General features: G+C 37.3%; 1 protein-coding gene across 1 annotated transcript; it reads left to right on the forward strand.

Annotated features, from left to right (window-relative positions):
• The first annotated feature begins 429 nt into the window (after positions 1-429).
• On the forward strand, positions 430-25,617 carry LOC118854612 (protein NipSnap homolog 2-like). The gene is given in 4 exon segments (XM_036764946.1): positions 430-504; positions 24,838-24,975; positions 25,020-25,174; positions 25,227-25,617. Coding segments are annotated over 4 exon segments (759 nt in total).
• Positions 25,618-26,196: the final 579 nt, after the last annotated feature.

Here is a 26,196-nt window from a genome sequence, read left to right on the forward strand (position 1 = left end):
CCTGCTCCAACCTTACTGTTCCACTAGTTCAGTAAATTCCTCCAACCACATGTGACTTAGGCTTCCTGTGATGTAAGTAGGTCACATGGGCCTATTAATGGATGGGGAAGATCTTCAAATTAAGCAAAAATACATTATCAATGCATTATCAATACATTCAGGCCCAAGATCATTCTTGTCCATTATATAGGTCAATGAGGCAACTGGTATCAACAAAACTTTACAATATAACAGGGAAAACACAAAATAAACACATAAAGCAATATCATCATTCCCCCCTTGAACAAATAGGGCTCAAAATCTTGTTGTAAAGGGTGAAGGTTTCTTCTTCCATAGCTACTTGCTGCTGAAATTGGAGTAGAGCTGTCCCTGCCCCAAGAGGTCAAGAGTCCTATTTGAGAGGTCAGTTCTTTTGCTGTCATCAGGAGCATGGTAGATACCAGGTCCAGGGGTGACACATCACAGTCATTAGGTTCAGAGGTGACATCTGGCTTAACCAATCAGGTATCTGCAGGTGGAGGGTACTAAGCCTGCAGGAAACAAATCTAACAAACAAATTTGACATGCAAAAAGCCAAAAGGAAACAAGGAGACAACCAGAAGCAGGGTAGATATAGGGTCAGCCATGCTTCTGGAGTCCATGAGCCCACTATCATAGCATCATTCACGGTAGAATATATGAGTTAACGGGTGCTATTTGGTAATCATCTTATCCTGAATAAACAACAGTTATAGTATTAACTTTCCCAAGTGCTAGAATTTCTGCAGCATTTGGAACATTGTTTGGCTTCTGTTTTGTCCATACTTTAGCTCCCAAATTTATTCCATCAGAACCAAACCCTTCAGTTCCTCTGCTAGTTATTTTAGAAGGAGGGTCAGTTTTCAAAATTGGTATTGTTTGACAAGGAATAATAATCACTTGAACTAGTCTATCATTTTTACAAAACTGTATTGGTTCTTCACCCAAATTTTGGAATGTCACAATAATTTCTCCTTGATAATTTGAATCTGTCACTCCAGCCAATATATGTATTCCTTGAATTGCTAATCTTGATTTAAGTAATATCCATCCAAAATGATTCTTCGGGATTTTCATACATATTCCAGTAGAGATTTTTCTTATTTCATTTCTATCCAAACAAAAGTCCTCTAAACAATGTAAATCATCCTGCCAGCATGCCATTTTGTAACAATAGTGTTACTTGCAGCTGAGGGTGAAAGACCAATAACACCAGCACATTCAAAGCTGGGGGCTCCTTAATGGCTACCCAGTCTCATTTGGCTACATCACATGAATGCTCTTCCCGTGAGTAAACACCAAAGCAAAATGCTAACCTCCAAAGACACACACACACACACACACATACATATACTTCTTTAGGGTCAGAGAGTATTGCAACTCTCATGACCCAGGCTCATGTGACTCAAACTCATGTGACTTAGGATTCCATGTGATTTAAGCAGATAAAATGGGCCTATTAATGCATCAGAAAGATCTTCCCATTCAGCAATAATACATTAACAATACAACATATTTCCACATTAGTCGTGTTGTAAAGAAGAATCAGAACCAAAGGGAAAAACCATGAAAAAGAAAAACAAGACAAAGAAAAGAGAGAAAATAGTATGCTTCCATCTGAATTCAGACTCCCTAGTTCTTATCCCTGGATGTGGATGGCATTTTCTGTCATGAGTCTTTTGCAGTTGTCTTAGATCAATCCTTGCATTGCTGAGAAGAACTAGTGTAACAACAATTCTGCTTGCAGCTACTGTGGTTGTGTAAGGCCAATAACACCAGCATATAGAAACACTGCTGGCACAAGTTCTTTGATCTGCTTTTCTAAGGAAAGCAACTTGAAGGGGTTTACAATCTCACTTTCACTAAACAGATATGTGTATACACACACACACACATCATTCGTTTAGTTCAGGGGAAAAAGTCACAACCCTGAACTTCAGAGCAAATACAAACAAGAATTATGAACGGAGAAAATATAAACAGAGCAAATAACACAAATCAACAGACAGGCTTCTAACTGTCTGACCAAAGCTATACATACATAGTTACCAGAGAGAGAATCCCCAACACCTGGATTTTCAAAGCTGGGGGGCTCCTTAACGCTACCAAGAGTATCCACACCAACGCTCTTCCAAAGAGTGAACCCCAAGCAATATGCTAACTCAGAGTACTTATGCCCTTTTTCAGGGCCCAAGGGTTTCACACCTCTTTAGGGCTTCGCACCTCTCATGACCTAATAGGCAAAAGGGTATGGGCCTTCCTACAAACATAGGCAAGACTGAAAGGCACTTGATTGCCTTAGTTCTGAGAAGCACGTCAAAACATAAATCAACAAAAAATCCCACTTTACTTGCTATTACACCTAAGTCTATCAACGTTAGTCATTGCACAATGTTTCTGTTACTGTGTACAACGTTCCCCTGCTTGTGCTCACTTCACTCAGCATCAGTTCATGTAAGTCTTTCCAGGTTTTTCTGAAATCCTCCTGCTTATCATTTCTTATGGAACAATAGTATCCCATTACATTCATGTACCACAACTTGTTCAACCACTCCCCAGTTGATTGGCATACACTTAATTTCCAGTTCTTGGCCACCACAAAAAGAGCTGCTGTAAATATTTTTGTACATGTGGGTCCTTTCCCCATTTTTATGATTTCTTTGGGATACAGACCTAGGAGGTAGGTGTATTGCAGGATGAAAGGGTATACAGAGTTTCATAGCCCTTTGGGCATAGTTTCAAATTGCTCTCCAGAATGGTTGGATCAGTTCACAACTCCACCAATAGTGCATTAGTGTTCCAATTTTCTCACATCTTCTCCAACATTTATCATTTTCCTGTTTTTTTTATCATAGCCAGTCTGATAGGTGTGATATGGTACCTCAAAGTTAGTTTAATTGGCATTTCTCAAATCAGTAGTGACTTAGAACATTTTTTCATATGACTATAGATAGCTTTGATTTCTTCATCTGAAAGTTCCCTGTTGTACTGATAATTAAAGTGGGACTTTTTTACTGTTTTCCCTTTTGGAGCACTGAAGTAGTCAAGTACCTTTGTTTCTTTGATTAAATCTGGGAGTCTATAATGACCTGCTTAAGAAACAGGAAAGCCTAGTTCACTTGGTTTTGAATCACATGATTGTGATGTCCTTTGACCCTGAACAGAGGTCAGAGGTTAGCATTTTATTTGGAGCTCTCACTCACTGGAAGAGTGTGGTGTGATCTGACTAGCAGAGACTCTGGGCAGTCATTGTTAAGAGCCCACTGGGCTTTGAAAAAACCCAGATTTCAGTGCTTCTCTGGTAACTACATATTGCTATGGATAGACTGGTTTGTATTATTTGCTCTCTTTATATAATGTATGTTTGTAATTTCTGTTTGTATTCTCTCTGAAGTTCAGGGTGCTGGCTTTTCCCCCTGAACTAAGTGAATGATATATGTATGTTTGATGAAAGTGAGATTGTTTAAACCCTTAAGGTTGCTTTCCTTAGAAAAGCAGATCAAAGAGCCTGTGTTGACAGCCCTTCCTGTGTGCTGTTGTTGGTCTTACACAGCTGCAGTAGCTGATAGCAACGTTGTTGTTACACCTGTTCATATCCTTTGACAACTTATCATTTAGGGAATGATTTGTATGAAGGATGATATTTTCATCAAGGCAAGTCAAGAAATCATTAACCACTCAATGTTTTATTTTATTTGGCAGGGTGTGTGTGTGTGTGTGTGTGTGTGTGTGTCTGTGTGTGTGTATGCATGTGTGTCGAATGAGGGAAGGGAGGGAGAGGGAAAAGGAATTTGCTCTAGATAATTGAAGTACCCCATCATGACTATAGCATATTTCTGTGACAGGTTTGTGGTTTATTTCCTGAATACTTTCCTATTTCTGCCCAAGGTGGTGTAGAGCAAATTTCAGAGAATAAATGTTGGTCTGGTTTTTTGCTTCCACGTATCTTTATCCAAATTGTTCTCCACTTCTCGCTTCCCACCTCAAATGCTTAATTTCTCCACATAGGTGACTACTTTCTCTGCTCCTCCTACCAGTCTAATGTATAAGCCTTCTGGAGTCATACACCAGGTATGGGATTCATCCTACTAAATCTCAGTGATACATATAAAGTCAAATTTGCCTCCTTGCATTAAAATTTTTATACAGACATCTAAAGCAATATGTGTGTGTATGTCTAATTTTGTGAAGTCACTTTATGAGACTGAGAAGAAAGAGATACATGAGATGCTTTTGCCTAAGCAGGTGAGATAATTAAGAAGGCACTTCTCTGTTCTTCATTGGAATAATTTAGTTTGACCTAATTTCTACAGGTATAACTTGCCGTGTATGTGTGTGTGTGTGTGTGTGTGTTTCTTTGTATCCTTGTCACATGTTTTCCATTGCTATCAGCTTGGAGATAATATGAAAATATATAGCTTTGTCTTCTTTTACATTTCATGAATTTTTCTCTCAAGTTAATATGTTTAACAACCAGGCCTGTGATAAACAAGGTTAGGAGCTATCCTCCTGGAAGGAAATTAGTGGAATTTCAAAGACCTGCTTGTCTTTTCTTAGATATCTTCATTAGTCCAATCATACTGCTCCTGAATATCCACTTCTGCTTGTTGCCTATGGGATTTTTGTTAAGTAACTAGAATGGAAAAAAGATGTTAAATTTACCTTGGCCACACTAGACATTTAGCAAGAAGATTGTCAACGTAAGCTAATTTCTGTCTTCCAAAATAAAGAGGATTTTTTGTTGTTACATTTAAAGTCATTATTTTCAAAAAAACATCCTGATATCCTGATGCCTCATCTGTTCTTTTTTAATCTTGTCAATCAACATAGTTCAGAATTCCATAAAACCTCAATATTTCCCCCCTTCTAAGGAACTTCACTTAGTGACTTTGTATCATGAAATTTTAAAAGGTTGTTGACTGTAGAGGAAGAAGAAGACAAAATAATTCAGGGGAAGATTTCAAAAAGGGAATTTGAAGTACCTCAATATATGATGAGGATTGCTTTTTGCAACTTTTTTATAAAGTATATTCCAAACCTAAGTTATTACCTTTAAACTTCCAGTGCCTAAACCTTGGTATATATCAGTAGTAGTGAACAGAAAATGTTAAGAGATAATCATCAATGACAAAATTTATTCTGATATGTTATAAAATAATTTAAAAATTAGATTTAGAATAGACTCAAACCCTTAGGAGACCTAGATTTCAGGTGATCCATTAACTTGGATAGGAAAATAAACTGCATCTTTATTTTCATCAACCTCTAACTGGAATTTTACAGTTCCTTCAATTATTGGGGAAAAAACAACAACATTATTCTAAAGAATACATAGGATTCACCAGGCTACCAAAGGGATCTGGGACACACACAAAAAGCTTAAAACTCTGCTTTGCCTGATTCTGAAGCTCCAAAAAGATATCCATATAAAGAGAGAAAATGAGATCGATCGGCATAATCCTTTAAGTAGGACCTACATCACAGTGACTGATGGTTGGCTGGAATTGAAAAACAGTCCATGTAGTGAGTAGAGAACATGCCGGACCAGAATCTAACATTTTGGGTTTTAGGTCTAGCTCTAACACCTTACTACCTTTGGAACCTTGCTTGTCACTTAACCAAGTAGATTAAATCAGTTTTCTCATCTATGAAATGAAGAATTAATTTCTTTTGTGCTACCATCCACACACACAGAAAAAGCCCACAATAATTTGACAGCTCTATAGAAATGCCCACTATCGACTTCAGGACTAGTAGAAATAATACTCTTTTTCCTGGCTGTTTATATTTGGCTCACTGACAGCAGGTTTTCCCCCCTTTTTTTCTACTAAAAGATAAAATTGAGAATAATTTTCTGGGAATATTTTTGAAAGCTTTTTTACTCAAGATTAGCTGTATCTAAAATGGAGCCATTATTCTATCCTGGTTTTTAACCTTATGAATAGCTCAGGTTCCTCTTACCTTTCCTGATATAAATTTCTATGATTTTAAATCTCTGAGTAAATTTTGAGAACTATTAGTTCAAAAAAATGTATCATCAGAGAGTGTGAAAGATACTTCCCAAACTGTGGTTTATATAATTCCATTATTTTATGTGTTTTGCATTAGAATTCATCTAGAAAACTACAATGTGAGTACTATTATGACCTCAAAATATAAATTATGGAATTCTATCTGCAATGAAATCTTTCAGTTATGGGGGTTTTGTACAAAAGTAACCTTGGTTTGTTCTATTTTGCTTCAACATTTCTCTTCCTCTCCCTCCCTTTATCTTGTGAATAGTCTGTCATGCTTTAGACAAGCATTTAGAGATCCTACAAATATATTTCAAACCTCCAAGTGTTACATGGCAAAATGAGTTGGGGAAATGTGTCTTTAAGATATTTCTTGTATGTGTTTCTACCACTGGCACAACCTTACTGCACTGCCCAGCAAGACTGCAAGCTGCATGCTTCAAACAGGCATTACTGAGGACTCTGTTTCCTTTGAACCAGCGCTAGTACAAATTTCAACCCATAGCCTAAGCATTGTTAAACTCACACTTGTTTTCCCCTCCCTATATTTATGGATCTTGCCAAGAGGAAAAGATCAAGCCATATGGGGACAAAACATCCTAACCTCAGGCACTCTGCACTCCAGTTAAAATTGACTTCTTTCTGCTCCTCGTATTTGTTTTTTTTTTTTTAAATAACACCATTCCCTTTGCCTAGTTCTCCTTCTGTCCACTTTCATGTAGAATGGAAATTCTTGTATTGAAATAAACAATATATCCAGCTTATTTGCTTCCTAGTCGTTTCACTGCTTCAGGGACCTTTGGTTGAAAACTGGTGCATCTTTATCTGGTCCCCAAAGATTCATGCTTAGCATGCATATCAATCAATCAGTGCCACTATTTTTCAGTAACTTCTTTCTTTTCCTCTGGAGTCTCAATTGCTGTGAATCGTTTTATATTCTAACCTGAACTTTGGCACCCTTGATGAGAGAGGCATTTCACAGATTCCTTCCATGGGCTTCAAGCTGTCTAGTACTAAATTTACAGTCACCTGTCAGTATACATACATACATACATACATACATACATACACACATTTGTGTGTGTGGGAGCATGTGTATGTATCTGGTGTGCACATGAATGTATACATATCTAAACACATACGTGCTTGATGTGTGGACTTATGGGGATTTGGGTATGTGTGTTTGTACATATATGTACATATGTGCATATATGTATATAATCCTAACTCTAAATGACTCTGAGTATAACCCTAAACCTATACACACATACATATACATACATATATATATGCATACCCTCTGTTTAAATATTACATTCATTTCTGAATATGTCCTTTCTTCTGTTTAATCATCAAATCAACCATGCTTGTCTGGTTATAGCCAATGTTCTGTACCCGAATCTGCCGTCTCTTCAGTGAAGTGTGCCTTTGATAGAAATATCAATGTCTCTGGCTCCTTGGAATTATTTATTACCTTCCTGCTTGGCCCATTCCTCTCCATCTTGTTTAGTTTGCCTGAAGCAAATTTACTACTGTTGTTTAAATCTGACTCTGCCCTTTAGGTGAGTTTTAATTTCTCCATCCATTGCCCTAGGCTTCCGTCTTGGCCTACTTCAAACATGCAGCCAATTACATGAGAAATAACTCATCCTTATTCTTGAACCTGATTGACTAGTACCCCTCTCTAAAGGAGTCTGCAGAAGACTAGACTTCTCTCTATATATACACCCCCTATTTAACTCCTATTCTCCTGTTTCTACTCTGGGAGCCTAAAAAAAGTGAAAAGCCAGAATTTCTCTTCTCTCCCCTCTCACCTGTTCTGCCTCACTCCTCATGTGTTGAGGTGGTGTTGATCTCTACCAATGAGGAGAGAGTCCCATACCCGTGGGCTTTGGGACTCAGGCTGCATTACTTCTTAGGGCAAGACTCTTTGCAGTCTTTTGCAAAGATCAGCTGGGGCAAGTCCAAAATCTCTAACTATATAACAGGAAATTAAAAAGTTCCAGAACAAACAAACCTAATGAATCTAGGTTAGTGTAAGGAGTCAAACAGCAAAAAATTGATCAAGTTTCTCATATAAGGTTTTGGTATTCAAGATCTATCATGTATATGTATATAGTGTGAGTATATGTGCATGTATATATGTGTGAAAACCCATATGCGTATACACATGCAGACACATGTGTTCATCGTATATTTTAAATACTGTTATATATTGTAGATATATACATATAATTTATAATGTATATATACATACACATTTTGTGGTTGTGTATTTCAACCATGTCTGACTCTTCATGACTCCATTTGGGGTTTTCTTGAAAAAGACACTGGAGTGGTTTGCCATTTTGTTCTCCAGTTCATTTTACAGATGAGGAAACTGAGGCGAAGAGGGTTAAGTGACTTGCTCATGGTCACATAGCTAGTAAATGTCTGAGGCTGGATTAGAACTCAGGTCTTACTGACTCCAGGGCCAGCATTCTATCTATGGTGTGACCTATCTGTCCTCTATATATCATGCATAAACATGCATAACATATAAAATTATATACATATAACACACACACAAATATCCATATAGGTATGAAAAATATATAGACATGTATAAATATATAGACATGTATGTTATATAGACCATAAAGTATAACTCAATAGATATCAACAAATAATTCTATAAAGAAAAATGTCAAACTATTAATAATCATATTAAAGAATGCCCCAAATTACTAATGATGAATTGAATCCAAATTAAAACAACCCTCAAGCTTCAACTAAAAACCACCAAATTGGCAAAGTTTGAAAAAAAATGGAAATATTCAAGTTGACAGTGTTGGGGGATGCATTGTCAGTAGAAGTTTGAATCAGTACAATTAAAAAAATACAATTATGCAAATACAGTGTCTAAAATACCTGTGCACTTTGACTTGGCCAGACATGCACTGCCCTGAAGAATGTCATTGATAAGAAAGTTTTCACATACACCAAAATAGTCACAATAATCCTTTTTGCGGTAGTACAGAATTGGAAACAGAGTAGATGTCCATCAATTGAAGAATAGCTAAAGAAATTGTGGTACATGAGTGTAATAGAGCATTACTGCGGTGTAAGAAACGACAAATGTGATGAATACAGAGCAGCACAGAACGATCTACATGTACTGATTCAGAGTTAAGTGAGTGCAGCCCTCCCGCCCCCCAAAAATATACACAATTACTGTACCAATGCAAATGGAAAGAACAATAACCACAAAAGAGCTAAAAGTAAATATTTAGAATTAAAAAGAACACATGGCCCCCTAAAGAGTTCTAGGAAGTGACCTCACCCCAACTCTTTGCAGGGGTGAGTGATCCATGGATGTGAAACATTCCATATATTTTCAGATGATTAAATTTGTTGATTGGATTTTACAGATTTTTCCTTCAAAAAAATTCTTTGTTGTATGGGAAGGCTGTCTTGGAAGGATCCTAGGAGAAATTTAGGTGATTTAAAAATGAAAGATTACACTACAAATTATTCATAAAACATTTTATTGTACTATTTTATGTAAATGATTTTTATTCCATAAATTAAAAATAAAATAAAGGTATAATGGGGTCACTTAGTCAGGTACACTGTTTCCTGCAGCTATAGTAGGGTAAGGGAGTTGAAACTATATATGCACTTGAATTTCCTTTGAATTTCCAGCTGAGGCCTCCATTTAGAATTTATTCAGTAAAAAATGGGAAACTCTATGATTTTTGAATAGGGAATAATAGGACAAAAACCATCTTAGGAAGGTTACTTTAGTTTGGATGTTGATAAGGGATTAGAGAGTGAAGAGGCAGAAATCATGAGACAGTAGGGAGACCAATTAGGGACCTATTGTAGTAATGTAGCTATGAGTTTATAAGCTCCTGGTTTGTCCCAGATGGACTAAAGATGAAGAGAAAGTTTTTGGAGACATTGTGAAGGAAAAGTTGATAAGATTTGATAATAGATATGATATGATTTTGAATAAGAATCTTAATTATCCCTGGCAAATTCCTCTTGGATCTCCAAAGGAAAAATATTGGAGTATTTTTAAGTGACTAAGTGAATCTGGGATGGCAGGTACTAGTAGACTCTGTGGGCAAACCACATTTTTTTAGCCCCTTACACATGACTATATCTCTGATAGGCACTGTGGGAGGATTCAGGAGAAGATACTATAGTTGTTTTCAAGAAGCTTATTTTTTGAAAATGAGAGAAGAGTTACAGAGACAAAATAGTGAAGGGAGTATGACCATTTGTAATATGAAATATCCAGGAGAACCTCCATGGGAATCCAGATAGTCTGAAGAAAGTAATGTGGACTTCCATATATGCAACCAAGCCCATTTTTCTATGATTTGCCTCATATAGCTCAACTTTTGTTTCACCAGGAAAAAGTCTGAAGAGGTCAGATAAAAAATAATTTGATTTAAATCTTCTGAGTTTATTATTTAGTAGCATCTACAAACTTTTCAAAATTAGATGCCATGTTTGCCTGGTTTGAAAGGAAGTAGGTGAGAAGTCATTTAAAAAATAAGTATTTGTGATTATTATTTAACTTACCTACTCCTATTACTTGAAGGTCATTATCAGTATTTTCATTTCAGATAAGGGGTGTGCTTTTACCTTCCAGAGGTGGCAATATCTTCCACTTGGAAAAGTCAGCAATATTGGTGAAAGGTTTGCTACATCATATAGTAAATAAAAATGCAAAAAGTGCTAATGTCCCTTTTACATGTTTGGCTATGTATCAGCTCTACAAGAAAAAAATAAGAATTTTATTTTCTAAGTATTAATTTAAATTATCAAGATTCTATCAGTGAACACACTCCATAGGAGTAACTTAGGCGCCTGGCAAGGTCTATAAGGGCACATTTAAGCAATAATGAAATTTAAGTGCATTCAACCACTCATTTAATTAATGGTATTCTAATGGTTTGGAAAGCTAGCGCCAACATTTGTTAATGCTCCCAGGCATCTCTAATTGCTGCAAGGTACCATTAATGTCATGGAAAAAGAGCATCTTGGTTGGGTGTCAATTATACTCTGTGTCTTCAAGCCAACCTGGTATTTTTTTTAAATTAAGAAATGTCTAATGAACTGTATATGACTTGAGCAAATAAATGTTCATTGTGCTATGTAATTCATTCTCCTGTTTGTTTCCAATTCTGATGGTTGATCTGATTTCCTGAAATTCATTAAGATAGTTCCAGTAGCTGATTTTTGGCTTTCCTACTCGTTTCTCACACAGCTCAATGGGCAACAATTTGTTTGGATATGATTTGCAATGTACAACATAATATATTATAAAATACCAATTAAGATGTTAAGCTACCTTTAAGGAACTCTCTTCACCAATGATTTAGAACATTGGATAATTATACAGATTTTTGAGAAAGAAATTTGTTCTGTTGCCCAATAGAGAAAAATTAACCAATATAGACCTCATTACCACATTGAAAAATAAGAACTCATTTCCCACATTCTAACCAATGAATTCCTAGAACTTTTAGAGAAAATAGAAAGTGGTCAGTAGGAAGAAATTATAGTTAGAATCTATATTTTAAGAGTAAACATTCATTTTCTTAATAATTTGTCATCAATTTATGTCATTTAATGTAATTCTCAAATGTTCTAATATATTTGATTCTATACATGCCCCTGCCATTTTGCTGATAATACCATATCATAATTTAAGCTTTGACCAATGGTAATCAATATTTGAGTCTGTCATTCATCATTTCAGTATCTCGCATTTTCACAAAAATGCTGAAGATTTCCTAATGAATCCTTGTTAAAGTTCATGTTATTTTTCTACCTAAAGGGGAAAAAGAATTGTTCAATGAAGGAAAGAAAGATCAAATCTGAATGTGAAAAAAAAAACTTTTCAACAGATGAGATGCCCATAACAGAAAGAACCTGAAATAGGATATAGGAAAGCTGATCAAGTTTATGCTGAATGACTATAATCCTTAAAATAATTGCTTTATTTTTGAAATAAACCAATTTTGTTTTGAAAAACCATTCTAAAGTCCGGCATATAGTTATTTTTGGTAGAAAAATAATTTTTATTGAAAACAAATCACAGTGAATTTTCTTAAGACACATACAAGAAATTGTCTTCCTTACTGAGTTGGAATTTATTTCTATGTTACTATATGCCAAGTTTATCATTGTTTTATTGCATATAATTATTGTGTTATGTTTTAGTATGTATGGAATATGCTATATAAAAGAAAAAAATTCTGTTAATGGGCTAAATTGGAAAGCACAGCTGCTGAAAATGAAAGAATAGTGTATAGTGCTAAAGCCAGTGCTGGCAAATTTATATATGACACACTCTTAAGTTTTATCTGAATTATTTAAATTTTCTCCATCACTTTCTTAAGTCTTGATGTATAATATTTGCTGAGCTGACTATTCAGTCCAGTTCTACCATACCACTGGCTAAAGATTAGACTTGAGCAGAACTTAGCACATGAATGCTAGAACCAGAACAACAAAATAAAAGATTTACATATGATGTCAAGGAAGAGGGAAGATGAAAGGAACAAAAGGATCATTGCTTGAGATGGAAGGAATGGTGATAATGAAAAAGAATATCTAGTCAACTCTTATTTTATTTCTGTTTTCTTTGCCAAGGAGAATAATATTTGAACACCAAAGGATTTAACAAAAAAAAATTGGTGAGCTGAAATTTCAAATAGATGGGATAAATTACTTTTCCAGACAATACCCTACTGAAATAAATAATTTCAAATAACTGAGCTTAGATTGCATCCCAGAATACTGAATGAAATGCTGAATATGTTGGTTGAGACATTATTGGTGAAGTTTGGAAAGTTATGAAGAATGACAGAGCTTCCACAGGATAAGAAAAGAGCAAATATTGTACTGATTTTGAGGAAAGGGAAGAAAGTAAAATCTACAAACAGTAATGATTTCATGTCAATTCTTGGCACAATGCCAGTACTATTGTGGTATGCCAATAATTTGAGACAACAATAATTTTGATATTTTTTGTGTGTGCCAGTACTGATCATATATGGGTTTTTACTGACACTAAATTGACTCAAAACATTTGATTCTGATCAGATGAAACCTGAATGAGCTGCTTGTTCCACCTTCACTTAGTTCTCTGTCACTCAAATATTGCAATTTTAGTTCTGTAGTTTTAAATATATGAATACTACTTCAAGGACGTGTGCAAAAGTTCTAATTCTTTGTAGTATAGAAATGTAGTAGAGATCCAGTCCCCACTCTTCTTTCTCTCTTCTCTCTGAATTGACTTGCCCAGTGTGAATTCATGATGCTAAATGAAGGATGGAAGTGGCCAGAGTGGGTGACCTGCTACAATTCACTCTTAAATTCCTAGGATTAGCCTTGCTGGGAAGGCAAATAATCTTCTCTTACTACTTAGAACTATAGAGCCTGAGTGTCACTGGGGTCCTTCCTCCTTAGCCAATAAAGATGACACTATTAACTATTAAACAGAAGGCAACAAAAGGCTAATTAAAACATTACATTGTACCCATAGACTGACATGTACCATATCATCAATTGACAGAGTGACAGTGATGTAGATTGGGTACAAACTTGTAAAATGATAGCATGGACACAAGTGAGAAGGGAACAAATGTGCCCAGAGTAACTCATAACTCTGTACTGTAGAATTAGCCTGTGTTTTCCTCTTGAGGAACTGTCTTCACAAGAGTTTACTGATGGGAAAAATCATTTTCCTTTTTGGTTTGATTACTATATTTCTATATGAGGTTCCTTCCCTTCTGGCTGCTATATAGCATTCTTCTAGATTGTTGTGTTAAGGCTGATTAGCAAAAAAACCTAAAACCTCAACTCAGAACTTGCAGAGTTTTTCTGGATCTTTTTTCTTTGATGGTCTCTGAAGCAGTGTTACAGGTTTTCAGCTAAAAGTAGCTCCCCTAAGGCTAGGATTTGCAGAGCTTTCCCATGTCTACTTCATTGGGTTGGACTCTAATGGGTTTCCACCTCTTTAGCAGTAAGAGTGGGAAAAGGTAAAGGTAATGCCTTTTGCCTCTAATTATTAATGTCAAGCAGCAAAGCTTTCCCTTTAAATAACTCTTCCCACAAGCAAAATTTCTCCTCCATTCTGCCATTCCAAGCATCAAATAGCAGTTTAGATTCTGAAGTCTTGCCATGCCCCATCTCTGAGGATTCTTCTGAGGCTCACTGAAAAGGCTGGGTTTTGACCAGTCTTGCTGCTTTTAAGCATAGTCTCATATGAAGTAAACAAATTCCACATTTTTTTGTGAGGCGATTGGGGTTAAGGGACTGGCCCAGGGTCACACAGCTAGTGTTGAGGTTGAGGCTGAATTTGAACTCAAGTCCACCTGACTTCAGGACCAGTGATCTATCCATTGTGCCACCTAGCTGCCCCTCAAATTCCATATTTCTATTAATTCAAATGAAAAATAGGTGATATATAATTGCCTTGAAGTGTTTAAATAGAACTAGGTACCACAGCACTTCAAAGACTATTTGTTAGTGATACTGTGCTGGATATTGGCATGAGAAAGTTAAAATTTTTTTAAATAACTCAAGCCCATGATGAAATAGGATCAGTCACAGTACAATTCAAACAAATGTGCTGTTGAAATGAAAAATGAAGGCAAGAACCAACAATTATTGCAGCAAAATACCCTAATCAATCCTCAGGTGGGGAAAATAGCAAAGACTTTGAGAAGAAACTGACAGCTGGAGGGTTTTTATTTTTGTTTTTGTTTTCCTGCTTCCTCTACATAGTGATATAAGTTTCTTGAAGTTGGAAGAATAGCAAGAAAAATAGTTTTAAAAATAGCTGATAACTATTTCTATGAAGAAAAAGTACTTGTCATAGACAAGACAATATAAAGACTGAAATAGAAAAGATTGGGAAAAAGTAACTTTTAATGAAGAAATTCACTTTTTCTTACAAGGTTATTAAAAATACAGTTGTTGGATGATATCCAGGTGAGCTGATAATATCTGGGCATCTAAATCAGACTTAAAACATTTACCCCACAATATGATTTGAGATTTTTTTTTCCTCCCAAGTGGACTCGGAAGTCTTATCCCCATTGAGGTAACATTGAACTAATATATTGACATCCTAAGAAGCAAAATTATTTCAGAATTGGAGAAAACTGCCAAATTAATACAGGATGCTGCAGCATAACTTACATATGAAGTGCCATGAAATATTAAGAAATTTATTTAAGAGATGGAAATAAACATGCTTCCATGGTCTGGCATTAAGTGATTTAAGCATCATTGAAAACCTATGGGTTACTATCCAGGCTACATTTGGAAGAAATACACTATTTTTCAAAGTCCTGTCTTAATATCCTGTGTGGTATGTGATTTCATGATGAATAATTCAAGAGAATGTGTAAAAATCTTGGGAACTCAATAACATTGCATAAAAGAAGTGCACGAAAGAATGTTATATATTAAAATATATATATATATATATATATGTATATATATGTATATAAAGTTACATGGTTTGTTGCGTGTCAAGAAATTTAATTCCTTTCTCTCAAGTAATTCACACCTTATTATTAGAGAGACGATTTGTGAGCATTTTGATTGGAAAGAGTAATAACAGAAAATCAGAATGACGCTATCAAGAAAATATCTTGTTATTCTAACCTCATTTCCTTTTTCTGATGGATTTTCTAGACCTCTGGATCAGGACATTGCCATAGAATTAGTTTACCTAGGTTTTAACAAAGTATTTAAGAGAAACTCACATGTGACATTTGCGTATTGGGTGGAAAGAAGTGGGAAAGATTATAGTATGGTTAAGTGAATACAGAATTGGTTGATTGACTGGAACCAGAGTCCATAATGAAAAACTTAATATCAACGTGAGAGAGAGAGAGTCTTGAGAATCCCTGGGCTCTCTCTTTGCTCTGTGCTGTTTAACACCCCCTTCCCCACCAACAGCTTGGATAAAGGCACAAATGGCTTCTTGATCAAATGCAGAGATACCATGATATTGCAAAGAATGGTCAATATTTGGGGTGATAGAGTCAGGACTGAAAAATACCCCAACAAACTAAAATAATGGATTTTAAAAATATATCTTACAAGAATATGATAAGATTTGACTGATTAAATTACAGCTCAAATGCTCAAATTTGAAGGGCTTAAAATATTGCAACCCTTGCCTTCGCCTACTTGAAAGTTTAAGCATTTTGGGAGGGCAAAGGTTTGAGAAAAAAAATCCATAGGATGATATAGGCAGGGGAAGGCATAGTCCTACAGTGGGGAGTGTGGGGCGGCTCCCTCCCCTTCTTTGACTCGCTTGCAATGAACACCTCCTCCTACCACCATCTCTCTCTCTGGGAAGACTGAGCAGACAATGTTGACAGCAGAAAACTCTTAGTCCTTGGGAACCATTTCCTGACCCCCCCAGAACCCCAACCTTTGCAAGGACTATGGCCTATGAATGAATGGATGGATGAATGAGAAATAATTTTTTTCCCTCTACGTCCAGCCTTGTGCTAACCATTGAGATTTCAAAAATAAAAGCAAAGAAATTCTCTTCCCTCAAGGAGATTATAATCTAATAGAAGAAAACATAAGATGAAGGGGAATAATGGCCAAAGAAGGGAATTTTGAGTTACTGAAATGTCAAGTGAATATTGAAGCATTTATTAAAAATTTAATATGTGCAAAGCACTGTGCTGAGTGCTGAGGATGCACTCAGATGATAACACTTCTTCAATGTCATTCCCATGTATCAAATCATATCAGTTTCTGATGCTGAACCATTTAACAGTACCAAAGACTTTGGTGGCAAGAACTTTCTGGGTCTTCAGTAGCTATGTCCGTAGTACTTGTAGGATCAGTTTCTAGACTGCATTTCCAAAGAGGTTGTTTCCTACAATGGTGGTTCAGAGCACTAGATGGAAATTATTGCTCTTACAAAGACTTTGATTCAGAATCTGAGTAGTCTCCACTACTCTTTTAGTAGTCCTCCATGAGGGGAGATGATAGTCAGGGTGGCAATAGTGTTTTGACCTTGCTGAAACACGTCACCTCCATCTCTCCCTCAGGCTGTCTTGCTTCTGCAACTAGGCTGGCCTGCTGTCTCTGTGTGTGGCAGTTGCTTGGCAGTTGATAAGGATGGATAGCCTCTTCTCAAAAGACTTTGATCGCCTGTTAATAGCTGTGAGAGCTGGGCTAGCAGTAGAACTGGTCTAGGGGGGTGTGGCCATTCCTAGATAACCTGGATTATATATCAGTTTGTGATGGTTGGTCAGTAGTTATTGGTTGTGACGAAAAGAGTAGGTGCTACTTTACAAATATTTCTCCCCTCAATTATATTTATGGGGGCTGAACAGTAAGCAGGTCTAGTGGTTTCTGGGGCACTGCTATTCCCAAGATACTTGGACCCAGGATTAAGTACTGTTTCCATCAGGCTAAAAAGGGACATGGTAATCAAAGCGGTGGTGAGGATGGTGGTGACTTGACTTGTCTCACCCACATTGCCTCTTTTCTATCCCTCGGGGGACCTTGCTGCTTCACCTAGCTTGCTTGTCCTCTGTGGAACTCTAAGAGAGTAGATTGACACACTCTTTCCCTTATCGGTAGCAATTATGATTTGATAATGATTCCAGAATTGGAAAGTGTTTGTATGGGGCTGGAAGAGGAGGAAGAAGAGGAATATTCCTCTGGCAGCAAGTCAGGGCTTCTGAGAAGATGATGGGAGAGAAACATGTAGCATGTTTAGAGTAGCTGCTCCAATATGCTAGGATTGAAGCACTCACCAATCAGGATCTCAGATAGCCTGAGGGCAGGAGCTACAGAGCTTAAAGCATTAAATCCTCTAAGCCATCATTCCTAAGGTACCCAACTCTCTATTAACTGGATAACCTACATCCCAAGTTCCAACCTCCTGAAGTTTGAGAATCCAGGGAGGGCCAAAAAGAGGAAAGAAAAGATTTCCAGGATCAGAATAGACAGTGATATCCAAGGAAGCAGTAGTTGCTGTCCCATTCACACCAACCCATCGATTCATAAAGGAATCTCTTTTATTGGCAGTGTAGTATATGAGAGTGTGGGAAGTAACTGCTATCCCACCATTCTTGGTCAGCCTAAACATTGAAATGTATATTGACTATCAACATGCCCCTGTCTCCCTGTCCTGGGGGAACAAAAAAAGAACAAACCAAACTCAAACAAAAAAAATCTCCCTTGATCCTTCCATCCCTGACATTGTCTTATATCCAATGGTTTTTTCTCAATCTTTATTCTTTGACTTTTCTGTAGCCTTTGACTCTGTTGATCCCCCTTTTCTCCTTGATATTCTCTTCTCTCTATTTTTTTTCTTTGGGGGGACCACCACTGAACTGGTTCTCCTATGTATGTGACCACGCCTCTTCAATCTTTTTATTTTTTTACCAGAACCTCAACTGGATTATACCCTCTAATCATCGGTGTCCAACAAGGTTATTTCTTGGGCCCTCTTCTCTCCCTGTATACTACTTTACCTGATGATCTCATCAGGTACCACATGATCTCTTTGCTGATGATTATCAAACCTACCTCTCCTGCCCCAACTTCCCTACTGACCTTCAACCTCACATCTCCGATTTCTTTTCAGATATTTCAAACTGAATGTCCAGGAGACATCTTAAACTCAGTATGTCTGAAAAAGAATTCATTATCTTTCCCCTTAAGCCCTTTCCCCTCCTATCTTCCCTATTTCTGTACAGGATATCATCATCCTTCTTTGCTTGGCATTCAAAGCACCTTTATATCTTTCAAGGCTTCTTACATCCTACTCCTTGCCACATACTTTCCTATCAAGCTCACTTGCTTTATCTTGAACAAGACACTCCACTGCTTCACTCTGTACATTTTCTCTGCCTATCCCCCATGCTTAGAACGCTCTCTCTCTTTCCCCTCTTCTCTGTCTCCTGCTGTCTCTGGTTTCCTTTAAGTCACAACCAAAATGCTATCTTCTACAAGAAGCCTTTCCCAACCCCTCTTAATTTTATACAATACCTTCTTTCACTTCCTATTTATCCTGTATGTAGCTCATTCACAGATATTTGTTTATTTGGTGTCTCCCTTATTAGATTGTGAGCTCCTTCAGGGCAGGAATTGTCTTTTGCCTCTTTTTGTATCCCTGGCACTTAGTACAGTATCCAGCACCTAGTGAGTGCATGATAAATGTGTATTGATTGATTGGCCACCACTGTAGTACTGGTTCACCAAATCTGGTCTGGATTTTCCTCATCTATTGGCTGGACCAGAGCTTAGGTCTTCTAGATTTAGACTTTGCTTGAGGAGAACTTTGCTTGGGGAGGTCTTTGGCTGTGGAAATCTGTGAGAAAAATAAAGTCACTGTCCAAGTGGCCCCACAGTCCTTTCTCATAATTCAATCACTCACTTTGTCTGACCTTGGATATGTCCGTCTCTTCCTTCATTTTTCCTTGTTGTTGTTCAGACATCTTTCAATGGTTTTCTGACTTTTTGTGACCACATTGTGGTTTTCTTGTCGAAGATATTAGAGTTGTTCACCATTTCCTTCTCCAGCTTATTTTACAGATGAGGAAACTGAGGCAAACAGAGTTAAGTGACTTGTTTATGGTCACACAGCCAATGTGTGACCAGTTTCTGAGAACTTCAATCTGAAGTTCAGATTGAATTTATGAAGTTGGATCTTCCAGACTCCAGGCCCAGCAATGAACTCTGCCACCTAGCTACCTCTTCTTTTTTTCTTTAAACGAATACAGTTGATTGTCAGCCACCCTTTAAATTTTGCCCTTGGCATATTTCACACCAATTTCTTAACTTAAGTGAGCATTTCTAGTTTCACTGTGCTTGATACTCTGACAATACCCATTTCCTTCCCTGGACTCTTTTCAGCTTATCAGTATCTTTCCTATATTGTGATGCCCAGAACCTAATGCCACTTGGACAGTCCAATTATTCTCCAACCAGAGTAGAAGATACTGGGACTCCCACTTCTCTGGCTTTGGATAATCTGACTCTCTTGATGCAATTGAAAAATCTCTGACTGTTTGGTCTGTGTATTGAGGGAGGCACAAATGGCTTGAGTAGTGTTGAACTCCTGAAGTACTATTCTCTTGACCTCTTAACCCTTTTGTGTTTCATCAGCACCTTAAGATTCTCACCTAACTTCCAAAGTCTGGTTTTACTAATGGGTTACTGTGTCTTGCAGACTTGTCTTACTGATTTCTTTGCCCTTCTCATCCTACTCCTCTCTTCTTCCTCAAGTCATCATCCTCTTCATTACAGCCAGAAAAGCAGACTAAATTAAGAGAGGCATGATGTCTCAAAGAAAAGGGGGCATATCATTCTGATTTAGTCAGATCACATCTGAAAGGTTATGATGTGTTCTGGATGCTACATTAGCAGGGACATTAGCAAGCAAGCAAGATTTCAGAAGAAAGTGATCAATATGTTGGGACATCATGTGACCATGGCATATGATGACCGTTTGAATAAAGTCCTAGAGGAGAGGACACATGTTGAAGAGTATGATTGCTGTCTTCCAGTTCTGCTTCGTCCCAGTGGGCAGAACAAGAAATAAACCATCAAAGTCACAGAAAGGCATGTTTAGGCTTGATACATTTTCTGCAATTGCAAAGAAAAATAAAATTCCTTGAGAGGCAGGGTGTCCACCCCCTGCCGCCCAGAAATCTTTAAGCAAAAGCTAGATGCCAACCTGGTGATGGTATTGCATAGGGTATTCTTGGTCAAGTAAAAGTTGGACAAACAGGTTTAGAAATTCCTTCCAACTCTGCAATTCTGTTTTTCTGGTCCATGCTACAAAATGCAAATTATGTCCCTTAGAATGAGCAAAGGAAAGTCCTAGACATAAGACTAAGACAGACATTGGAAGGGAGGATTTTTCACACATTCCTTATTCAATAGACACATGTCATGTCTCTTCTGATTAGGGGAAAGAGACATTAATGGTTAACCGTAAGGATGAAATGGGGACATATTCTTGTCTAGGAGTGTAATGCAACTTGAAATCATGCATAGAGCAGTGAACAAATACATAAAGAAAAGTCCTTCAAAATTCTAGCTTGAACAGCAACTTTCTTGATAAAAAGCCCACCCTGAATCAGAGCTCCAGGATAGAATGTCAGCCAATTAAAAGACATTGAGTGATTGCTAATGACAGGCAGTTTCATATCAGAATTCCCCTGTCCTCAAAGATGGGGATTTTCTATTAAAGGGGTGATGGTGGTGAAGATAGTAAAAGTATGCTGAGATTGTTTTTATGTCTCATGCATTTTTATTTGTAGGGATAGGGCATAGAGACTGAATTGTGATTGATTAAAAAAAAAAAACAAACCTTCCAGCTCAGTTAATTCCCTCATGCATTGCAGGTTGTCACCTACCCTGCAACTCTGAGCTTCTGAGCGAGTTATCTATCTACAGCACTGAAAAGTTAACTGACTTAGCTATTGTCACACGTGTAGGAGACAGGGCTTGAACCCACTTTTGGCTTGGAGGCTCTCTCTCTTTTATGTATAATTAGTGCTTTGGTCTGAATTTGAATACTAACTCTATTGCTTCCTAACTCTGACAATGGGCATGCAAGCTATGTTATCCTTTTGACTTTTGTTTGATTCTTCTGTAAAATGGGGTGGTAACGTTTGTATTACCTTTTAGGGTTGTTGGTTTTTACACTGTGAGTTACTATTTTGGAATGTGACCACTGCTTCCCCTGGAATGCGAACTCCTGGTGAAGAAACTCTTATCTACCCATGCAGATCCTAACTTGTTTGATAACTATAAGTCTTAAGACAATTTCCTAAACCTTGAGAAATTGTGATATCATAGTCAGTGTGTGTCTGAAATGGGACTCAAATTCAGGTCTTTTTAACTTGAACCATCTGACTATTCCCTGTATCGCATTGTCTAAATTGCAAGTTATTGTTTTTATTTATTAAAAATAAGTCTTCTCCCTCTCTCTCACAAAAATTAAGAAGGGTTATTCCACCACATCTTGAAATTTGTAATGAACCCAGTACTCAAGTATAAATAATTTCTGGAGGCTTTATAATATAAGGAAAAAGGCAAACACAAGTTAGAAACCATTGAATAGCAACTGATTTGAAGTTGAAAGACAGGAAATTAGCAGGGATGTTTCACAGTACCTGGGAAGCTCATTTTTAAAAATTATTATTTTAGCTTATTTTTAGTTACTATTACTAATAATAATATCTACCATTTATATAGTGCTTATCTCATTTTAGCCTTTTAACCACACTTGCAGGTAGATGGTATTATTAACCCTAATTTACAGATGAGAAAACTGAGATAGAGAGTAATTAAGTGATTTGCCCAGAATCACATAGCTAGTAAGTAAAACTAGATTTCAAATCAGGTCTTTTTGGTTCCAGGTCTGATAGTCTGTGCCTCTCAGCTGCCAATAGCTGTCAATAACTATTAATAAATAATAATTTAATTAATATTCTTTTTATTATTTAAAAGGATCTATGTTTTTCTAAGAGTGTAGTGCTTGATGATTCTTTAGGAAAGTATGATACAGCTGATTTTTGGTTTTTACCAGCTAATAAGAAAGTTGTTCCATAAAGCTAAGAATTTTTTTTGGATTTTATTAGACCTGGGATATTGTGTTAAGTTCTAAACAATGCATTTTAAGATAGAGAGGGATAAGTTGTCAAATGCCCAGAGGAGGGTGACCAGGATGATGAAAGGCATTTAGTTCAAGTCATATGAATGAAAATCATATGACAGAAATGTGATATTTAACCTGGAGAAGAGAAGCCTTTGCCAGAGCATAATAATTATAGTCAAGTTTTTGAAGGGTAGTACACTTCTTTATTTGGCCCCAAAAACAGAACTAGGAACCCTGGCTGGAAATCGTGAAGGTTAAAAAATGAAGACTTGATGTATAGAAAAATTCCAAACAATTAGAACATTTTGAAAGGAAATTGCTTCCAGAGTTAAAGGGATCCCGCTCACTAGAAATGTACTGAATTCCACATTTGGGGGTGGGAATAGACAGATGCCTGCATCAGTGAGACTAGTGGATGCCAGTTTGCTTCATCGCCATTGTTCACCATAATCTGTGGCTTATATGCCTGTCTGGTCTGCATATGGCCAGTCTGTACCATTTGAGTATAGTTCTGACACGCAGGAGTAGTAATGATAGAAGCAATAGGACCCTATGGTGTTGACAGCCCTAAACCTCCCCATAGTCTTTCTCTTGCCTACGTCTGATGTCCCTACTGAAGAGAATGTTATTTTCACGGGGAAAAAGAATTCCCAAATGCCATATTGGAGGTGAGGAGTGGAGTCTCACCTGTGTTACGACTCTATGTTCCACTGGAAGTGTTCAAAGTGCAGATGACTGCTCGACATGAGTTGGAAATGTAGAAGGGAATACTCTTCAGGGATAAATCCAATTTATGGCTTCCTTCCCAACCCTTCCATGGTTATCTCAAATGGCAATGCTGATTTCTAGAGTTAGCTGTCAAACTTTTGGGGGAGAATGTTCCTGTAGCCTAAAGCTAGGGATGAGAGGGACAAAATAGCACCACCACCCAGTTCAATTCAACTGCATTTGACTTCAGCATTCATTTATCTTGTGAGTGCTCTAGTCCAGACGAGCAAATACAATGCTATACACCAAATCTCTGAAAGCTGCCCACTCCTCTTCTGCTCCACTGTTGCCAACTGTGTGTTGACTCAACTTTTCCTCCAACTTAGCAATGGAACTGTTCCTGTTCAGAGAAGAGCTCTAATATGTTAACATTAATTCTTCTGATAGTCATTTTGTCTTGGGGATGCAGTTTTTATTGAATGTGAATATTTAGCTTGGAGAGGATGAGTCTGTTTGTATCACACATTGCCTTCATCACTCTTATATCCTGTCTGTCTCGTCTTGCAATCACATAGTCTGTTAAATGCCAGTGTGTGTTGTAGAGGCGCATCCATGAAGTTTTATTGCATTTAGGTAGACAGAAGACAGTGTTGGTGATGAGAAGGTCATGAGCTGCACAAGTCTTCAGTAGTAAGTGACCATTGATGTTGCTGTTTCCAACTCCATTCCTCCCTAGAACTCCCTGCCAAGTCTGGTAGTCTAAGCCAACTCTGGCATTAAAGTCATCCAGAATTATAAGCTTGTCTTCTTTTGGCACTCGAACTCTACTTCAGAGAGTGTAACTCTGATGGTCTGGCCATGTTGTTTGAATGCAAAAGGTACGCTTGCCAAAAAGACTATTTTATGGAGCACTCACACAGGGCAAGCGTTCACATAGTAGTCAGAAGCAATACAAAGACACTCTCAAGGTCTTTCTTAAGAACTTTGCAATTGATTGTGTGACATGGGAGAAAGTGACATGGGACTGCTCAGCATGGTGTGCTTACATCGGAGATGGTGCTGTGCTTAAGGAGCAAAGCAGAATTGAAGTAGCACAAAAGAATTGTGAGATGCGCACAATTACAGAATCCACCCCAAATGTTCACATGGACTATTTGTGCTTAACCTGTGGTAGAACATTCCAAGATCATATTGATCCAATCAGCCACAGTCCAACATACTGTAACTTAACTCCAGCATAATGATGTCATTTTGGTCCTCAAGAATGTAGCAGTACAGCTTACCATATTTATCTTGTGCCAATTTTGCACCAGGCATTGTATAACATATTTCTTAACCAAATCTAATTCATTAAACTTCAAAATATAACGTCTGTTGGGGGGAAGGGCTAAGCAGTGATGCTAGCCCTCCCTACCATCTCCCTACCAGTAGCTGGCCCTCAGGGGCCTGACAATTTCTACCAACATATCTCGAGAAGATAGTTGGTTAAAATCTTAATTTTTCTGGAAAGTTGACCCATGAAAAGGTGCTCATTCCAATCTCCTAGCCAAAAAAAGAAACCAGCAGTCTGTACAAAATATAGTTTCACAATGTGAAGTTGTAATGCCTTATAGCATATGACAGAATTTGTCAAGAGGTGCTGCCAAAGGCTCATGAAGAAAACCACCACCCTTTTACCTTGCTGGGGACTTGGAATACATGGTATGGGGAGCAAGATCAGGCTGTCCACCTCTGGAGATATTAGGGAGGCTACCCTGCCCTCAATAAGGTCATGAGTAAGTTCAGAGAAAATGAGGAATTTGTGCTCTTCTGTGAAAAAGAGGTAACATGCTACTTTCTCGAAAGAACCAGTTGCTGTTAGAGTTCAGTTTCTGGAATGAACCTGTCCCCAGACTAGGGCCTAGTATATCTGAACTCGAGTCTTATCAACTTAGACCAGGAACAATGATTGAATGGGGCAACTATTGGGCTCGTGCAATTCATTGTAGGCAGGACAATGAGGAAGGAGTTGGAGGGTTTTTCTCTCACATCGGGCATTTATATATGGTCCATCATCTTTGGACTTACAAAGATCTGCAGTCTAGGGAAGACACTCAGAATACAACATGGCATAAACATGTCTGGGAAGAATTGGTATATTATATAGTGCCCCTAATTCAGAAAATGGAGTCAAGAATCATGATACCCTTGAAGATTTCACCCCTCAAGTAAAATTTGAATTAATTGTCATGTGCCTACATAGATTCAAGTGACAAGTATTTGTCTTAATTTTATGGTATGCATTGTATATCATGGTAAGAAAGAAATATTGAAATATAAAACTTCTGTATGTAGTTTATTAGAGAGACCTCTTTTTTTTGGACTCTAAATGTTCACCCAAAAGTTAATTACAAAAGAAAAAAGAAAATCGGCTCATCATCAGTGTTCAGTGGTCTTTTGTGAAATATCAGTGTTTTGATCTGACATACCTTACCCAAGCCCAGTGGGGAAAAGAGGAAACAAAATACAACTTGAATCATTTCCTAGTAGAGACTCAATCACAAAACCAATTTATTGATATTTATTTATGATAAACAAATCTACTGAAGAGTTCCAGGGTTCAGATTAATTTCCTTCCTGTTTCAGGAAGAACTCTGGACTCTGGTTGTTCACTCCTAATTTTTGTATGGTTACTCTGGCAGTTTTTCTGACTATTAAACTAGGAACAAACCATGAATATGTGTACCTAGCATTTGAAAATGTCCTAATCTATTCTCCTTTGTAATCAGTTGTGAATCCTAGGAGACTGTG

Source organism: Trichosurus vulpecula, chromosome 6 (assembly GCF_011100635.1).
Source record: "Trichosurus vulpecula isolate mTriVul1 chromosome 6, mTriVul1.pri, whole genome shotgun sequence".
Taxonomy (NCBI): domain Eukaryota; kingdom Metazoa; phylum Chordata; class Mammalia; order Diprotodontia; family Phalangeridae; genus Trichosurus; species Trichosurus vulpecula.